Source organism: Nanorana parkeri, unplaced genomic scaffold (genome assembly GCF_000935625.1).
Source record: "Nanorana parkeri isolate BGI_ZX_2015 unplaced genomic scaffold, ASM93562v1 scaffold915, whole genome shotgun sequence".
Lineage (NCBI taxonomy): Eukaryota > Metazoa > Chordata > Amphibia > Anura > Dicroglossidae > Nanorana > Nanorana parkeri.
This window is the reverse complement of record NW_017307183.1, coordinates 441,397-448,625: the sequence shown is the minus strand read 5'-3', so window position 1 is coordinate 448,625 and position 7,229 is coordinate 441,397. Positions and strand designations below refer to the sequence as shown.

Below are 7,229 nucleotides of genomic sequence, written 5' to 3'. Positions count from 1 at the left end.
CCCCTAACTGGAGGCATGTATGGCTGGACTGGTGTCACGTACCAGAGTGGAGACCAATAGTTGAGGAGGCTTCCCTTGCAGCTCGTGTCCCTCAACACTGAGGATGGGAACAGAGGAGGAGTGGCAATGAGCTGCACGAGTGCCAAGGATGCAGCAGACACTTGTGCCAAGGTAGAGAGTCCAGGATCTGTAACAGAGGCAGGTCAAGCCGGATGGGCAGCAGGGTACTAGAAGCAGAAGACAAAGGCGAGATACAACTGGAAGCCGTAGGTCAATTCCAGCCGAGCAGCGAAGTACCGAAACAGGAAGCAGAAGGAAGTCCAACGAACAGGCCTAGGTCCGGAGGCAATCCGGGTCAAACAAAGGAAGTAAGTCAACAAGGCAGAAGCAAGGAACACAGGGGACTAGCTGAAGATCATCCAGCAACTTAGGATATGGCAGGCTGGTTTATATAGGCCAATCCATTAGCAGCAGACGTGTCACTTTCTGTGCCCCTTACGTGCGCACGTTTTCGTGCGGAAGTCCGTTGCGCACTAGCGCACGTTTTCCAGCTACTCAGAAAATGGGGCCATGGCGGTGATTTAATATGACTCTGGAGCCAATGGTAGACTCCTCTAGTGGTCTTTCCCACCTCACTCTCAAAGGGGGCGTATTAAGAAGGCATTATTTGGTTATCAGCTGTTAGATATGTGGCGAATAGAGCACCCACAGGAAAAGCATTACACTTACTTCTCCATCCAACACCAGTCTCATTCCAGATTAGACTTTTTCTTTATGCAACAGGCTTCACTCCCTTATTTTTCTAAGATCTCAATTGGCTCTATGACGTTTTCAGACCATGCTCCAGTTCAAATGACTCTTATGGTAGGTCCTGAGATCAGATCTAGGGCATCGTGGCGGCTCAATGAAGCGTTGTTGCACGATGCTGCAACAGAGGCGGCTTTGCGAGGTGAACTAGAAACACATTTTTACAGATAACTGTCAAAGTCAAAATAGCTTTACGTTATAGAAGGCACATACATGTTTTATTGAAGGGTTTTCATTAAATAGGGGCGTGGCGTAAGTGTCAGCGCTCTAAGCAGATAGAAGACATCTTGGTTAAACTTAAGGGTTTGGAACTGCGTCATAAAGCTACTCTAGACAAGGCTATGTGGGCGGTACTATCTAAAACTAGAGCTGACTTAAATGGCTTTCTTATGGATAAAGTCAAGGCCCAGTTATCCAAAAGTAGAACCAGGAAAGTTGTTAGAGAGAATCAAGATCACGTACTTGTATGCCATCCTTTTGATCTGCAGATAAACAACTCCTAACTAAGTCGTCCAATATGGCCGATCTTTTTAGGGACTTTTATTATAAGCTTTATAATCTCTGGCCTGGAGCTGATCCTTTGGATGGTGGGGTGTCGGTTCGGGTGATTTAGAGATTACCTTGTTAATTCAAGTATGCTTATGTTGTCGGAACAAGAAAGGTCCCAGTTGGAGTCACCTATTATGGAGGAAGAATTCGTTTTAGCCCTTAAATCTGTGAAAGCGGGTTAAGGCTCCTGGGCCTGACGGGTATACACTGAAATATTACAAATGCTTTTAGGAAAATGCGTTTTGATCTTCCAGTCTTTGCTATGGGCGAATAAAAGAGCTAGGATAAGGTGTAGCCTCTTGACTTGATTAAAGTTATCTGGTGGTATTGGGTTTACAGACCCAAGTTTATACAATAAAGCTACTCGCCTTGCGCACATAGTGGATTGGTGTTGTAACAGGGAATGCAAACGGTGGGTTGGGCTCAGGGGACTCCCTTGGATTTTTCAAAAAATACCTCTGCAATTGTGGCTCAACCTTTACATAAGAGCAAAAATGGGTATCGCCAAGTCGGCTTTGCCCTCTTATAGTTTTTCTCCCACACCTATGACACTGATTGTTCAGAATTTTCCTCCAGGGTTGTGGGGATCCCGGTTTCATACTTTTGTTAACTCGGGCAGTGCATGCCTTCCATTTTATTTGAACATCTTCAGTGTAGATCTGTGGTGAAAATTCAGACCATGGTTGAGCCATTATTAGATTATTGGGGAGCCCTGCAAATCTCTCACTTTGTTAGGTCTATCAAAGGGAAAGATGAGCTTATGAGACCTTTAACACCATTTGAAAAGATGTGTTTATTGGCCAGTTCAGTTAGACATGTTCTTGCGTTGGTGGTCAAATGTTAAGTGGACTCTTCTACACTTTCTCCTCCGAGATCTTTGCAACAGTGGGAGCAGGATCTGGGGGGGTCCACCCCACAGGAAGCCGACCGTATATTACTATTAGTGCATAAATCCTCCATCTCCAATAGAATTAAGGAAACAGGGTATAAAATACTCACTTGTGGGTATAGGGTCCCAATACTCCTAGATAAAATGTACCCTATAACACCTAGTGTGTGTTGGCAAAGTAATGATCACCGGGGCATGTTTTTACATATATTCTGGGACTGCCCCCATATCCAACCTCACTGCGACAGGTGGCCGACCTCATAAAATAACTGATATACAGTAAGTCTTAATTTTGATCCTGCTACTTATCTTCTACACCGTAACTCCCAATCCATCAACTCATAAAAGAACCTTTGATTATTCATCTTTTGAATGCGGCTCGAGCAATTATTCCACCACAATTCTCAACTCATCGGTGGTGTTGTGGTTGCGTAGGGTGGAGGAGATGTCTTTAATGGAAGAACTGTTCTTCCATATATGATCGTTGTGATAAGCTTACACGGATTTTGCTATCCTTGGCTTAGATTTATCAATTCCACTGAATATATGCAGGCTTGCTCGTAGTCATGAAATGTCCAATGGCCTGGTTCCCTGGAGTAGGGGACCAGCATGCAATCATCATCCCTTACCTGTATCACAAAAAATATATAGATATATATATTTTCTTTTTCCCCCCCACTGTTTTTCCTTTATTCTTATTTCTTCTTTTGTTTGTGTCTTGCATCGTTGTTTTTGTGGGTGTTTTTTTAGCTTTCTTTGTGGTTTCTTGGTTTACTACTAGGTTGTTAAGTTCGTACGCTGGGTTATGCTATTCTCTCAGCATCTAGACTTCACTTTCCCTGTATTTTTGTTTAGATATATATGTTTTTTTAAATTTGTGAAAAATGCTGGGGGCAGGGAGGGCCTAGCTCTAGGTACTTGCATTGATCACCTACGGTTGAAACCTCTTTGGTTCTATGTTTATAGTTGGGAGATTGACTGTATATTTCTAATATTTAGTTATGTTGTTGGAATACATGTGTACTACAGTTGTTTTTGCTGTTCTTTAAAAATAAAGAATTAAAAAAAAGAAAAGAGCAAAGGAAGTGTACTTTGCTTTTGTGAGTTGGCCATGTCTCAGCACATATAGACAGGGCTGGATTAATATAGGGGCGGGTAGAGCTCCAGGCCTACCTTTGCCAATAGGCCCGGATCGCGGCCAGGCCGAGCTGTCCCGGATTGTGGCTGGGCCGAGCTGACCATGCAGCCGCGGTCCTCTATTCAGGCACATCAGAGGGCCCTCTGATGTGCCTGAGCAGGGAACCACATCTGTTGTGGCTGCAGTCGCCAATCTCTCTGACCCCTCTGGAGCCTGCACTGACCTCCCTGGAGCCCGCAGTGACCGCTTGGAGCCCGCAGTGACCGCTTGGAGCCCGCAGTGACCGATTGGAGCCCGCAGTGACCGATTGGAGCCCGCAGTGACCGATTGGAGCCCGCACTGACCGCCTGAGAGCCCGCACTGACCGCCTGAGAGCCCGCACTGACCGCCTGAGAGCCCGCACTGACCGCCTGAGAGCCCGCACTGACTTCACTGGCCTTCATAGAGCCAAACTGGCCACCTAAGAACCTGAATAGCCTCCTGAAAACCTGCACAGCCCCCCTAAACCCCACACAACTCTCCTGAGACCCTGGAGACATCAGGCCATGAACCCGGAGCAAACAAAGTATGTAGCTTCATTTTTTTCTGCATTGCTGTATAAAGTATTGCTGGGATTTGTAGTCCCCTATAGCTGATAGTATTATTCTGTAGTGCTTTACAATGTATTGCTGGTATTTGTAGTTTTCTATAGCTGATGGTATTATTCTGCAGTGCTTTACAATGTATATGTAACCTCTATAGCTGGTGGTATTCTGCATTGCTCCATAATGCTTTAATGGGATTTGTAGATTTCTATAGTTAGTGGTAATGTTCTGCATTGCTGTATAATTTCTTGCTGGGATTTGTAGTCCTCTATAGCTGGTGATATTCTGAATTTCTGTGTAATGTATTACTGTGATGTGTAGTCCTCTATAGTTGGTGGTATTCTGTATTGCTGTAAAATGTATTGCTAAGATTTCTAGTATCTCTACAGCTTGGAGTCATTGGCAGATCTACCAGGGCCCTAGAGCTCCACCACTGACTCCAAGCTGTAGAGAGACTACAAATCACAGCCTAGTCAGGAGGACCTTTGCCATGTCCATAAAAAGGCCCACCAAAATTCTCAGCACCAGGCCCAGGATGCTATTAATCCGGCCCTGCATATAGACATATAGGACCAGTACTGCCTATGATTCTTGATGGAGAGAACTTTCCATCTATGGCCTCTCTAATGAGTATTCAGCTGATAGACATTTTTGACTGGGCCTAGCTGCAAAAAGCCAATACAATCTTTTCGCTTGAAGGTGTCTTTAAAGTAAAAACATAACTTTTTTATCTAGTATGAAGAGGAGGAACAGGAATATGAAGAAGAAGAAGTAGTAGAAGAGGAAGAAACAGAAGCAGAACCAGTTCCAGAGCCACCTAAATCTGCACCTCCTCCAGTCACTGCTCCACCACTTATTCGACGAAAATCATCAGCCAATTACCGTTCCTATGCCACTGAGCCTCATGCCAAGGTAAGATGTAGCTATCTTTTGCAGGTTAGAAATGTAAAATTAAAAAAAGAATGAAAAGAAGAAAATAAAATTAGTCTCATTTAGAAAGCAGCCCTGCTAAGTTGAAATTTGCTTGAAATATTTATCATCTTTAGAAAAATGTTCATGTTACTTTGCAAGCTCTGTAATGCCCCTCAAGCCACCCCTTGCAGCAATGCAGTGAATAGCATGCTCTGGCAAATAAATGGGATTAAAGAAGAACTCTGGGTAGTTGAAAAATGAACCCTTGCAGCGGGGTTGCCTCCCCACTGCAAGGGTTAAAGGAGAACTATGAGGTGAGTGCTTTTCACTCCCCTCATAGTTCTAGCCGACCTGTGACAATGAGACTGTCACAGGTCGGCTCAGTAGATGGGGAAGTGAGCGAACACATACCGGCGTTCGCTCACCTCTCGATCCTGTCACGGCTCTCTGCCGTGACAGGGGAGGGGCTGGATTCGCCAGCGGGCACAGCTGGCTCTGCCTCTAGATAGGCAGAGCCAGCTGTCAGTCACGCAGCTGGGCGGATCCCGGCACAATTGTCGGGATCCGCTTCAGCTGCGCGTTATACTGAGCCTAGGGTGACGGGAGGACGCTAGTTTGTGTCCTCCCGTTACCCTAAGGAGAACTATGGGGAAAAGCCTTAACCCCATAGTTCTCCTTTAAGTACTCATTTTGGTCTAGGGTCTAAAATAAAAAAAATATATACTCACCCGATCCTTGGTCCAGTGTGGCTGCTAGACCGGTCCCCACATCCTCTTCTCCCCAAGGTTCTGACGGGCTAATGACACATGATGTCATCACATCTATTCGCCATCTATATCTAGGTGCCGAGGAACATTCAACAGCCAGAGCAGGTGAGTGGTCACCACTGTGGGACCAAGGATCGGGTGAGTAAATGTTTTTTATTTTAGACCCTAGACCAAAACAAGCGCTTGACCTTTGCCCATTTATCCGGTACCCACGGGATTGGTAGATGCTGGACAACTGTAGTTTCTGGTTGCTTAAGAGTTACTATTAACCCCATTCATTTTCTGGCGAGATTCTGCTATTGAATCTGATTATAGATTCTGCTATTTCAAATTGTCATAGCCAATAGCAGGCTGGCTATTGTACATGTCCACTACCCGTTGTTTACATTCACCTGCCAGCTGCGGAATCTAGCCGTCCACCACAGCAAGATGAAGACAGAGAACTTTATTAGTAACTAAATAAATTTAGTTGCTAACAATTTTTTTTAGTGTGCACATGACTATCGAACAACTAGCAAAAAAAATAGGACATATGTCCTTGATTTTTTTTTCTGATTGCTTGAGAGTTCTGGTGCTTGAATGCCAGATGATGGTAGAGTTTACTGTATTTTCACTGAGTAGCATTGTTGCTGCAATCTATATTTTGCTGCATCACTGTGTATTATTTCCGCTGTATACAATGAAATGCACCTGAATTTGCTAGTATAAATGTAGCCTACCTAGATCTACCCCCTTTACTATGACTAAGCCCAGGATTAGGTCAAACATGTCAGAGAGGGTGGAGCTCGGGCAGGACTCAGTGTCACTGACGAACTTTCAATAAACTGGTTCACCATGGAATGGATTGCGGCCGGATTCTTTCTTTACTATATACCTGTTTGGTTGGAGCACCCGGCTGTCTTTCCCCTGCTAAAGCTGTGGAGGTGCACATAGTGGATGGGGTAAAACATGAGCATAATAGTGACCTATTTTGATAGCGAAGGCCCACAGATTAATAAATTATAGTAATATGTTCCTCTAAAGAAACAATGTGTATGAAGCATTTACATCTTGTGTATTAATCAGAAGCATTTACAGCAAAGGACTATCTAGCTTGTTGAGTAAAGTCTTTTATAAGTATACAGGATGTGAGCTCATTAAAACTAAGACTGATAGCTCTCTATAGGTCACACTTTAGACTGCTTATCTGGACTTGAACGATTAGGTCATATATCTAGTAAATGTACTTATCGAGCTTTGCATGCTTTATACAGTACTGAAAAAAGAGTGCATTGAGGTCATATCAAATAGTCAGATGACAATGCAATGTAGATAGGATTAGTGGTTGCAGTTTTTCCAGATGCAAAACCAGTCATTTCCAGCCAGGTTGCTAAAAGTTCCTTGAGAAATGAACAATTTCCATCTCTCAGATAAGGAATCACTGGCACCAATGATCTCTTTAGCAGTCTGTAGGGGGGGAATTCTTCCCACTAATTCTCACTAACTCTCAACGTAGAAGAACATTCTTTCCACTGACCATTAATGTAACGGGGCACTACTCCCTTTAACCACCAATCTACTGGAATATTTATTTTTAATTGAAA

The 7,229-nt window shown here is 44.0% G+C and overlaps 1 protein-coding gene across 1 annotated transcript in view; it reads left to right on the top strand.

The window, feature by feature from the left end:
- The first annotated feature begins 212 nt into the window (after positions 1–212).
- The window catches only part of TNNI3 (troponin I3, cardiac type), a 59,277-nt gene continuing 52,260 nt past the window's right edge, over positions 213–7,229 (top strand). Inside the window, exons 1-2 of the mRNA XM_018566087.1 lie at positions 213–368; positions 4,703–4,879. Coding sequence (XP_018421589.1) covers positions 213–368; positions 4,703–4,879 — 333 coding nt within the window. The remainder of the gene's footprint in view (positions 369–4,702; positions 4,880–7,229) is intronic.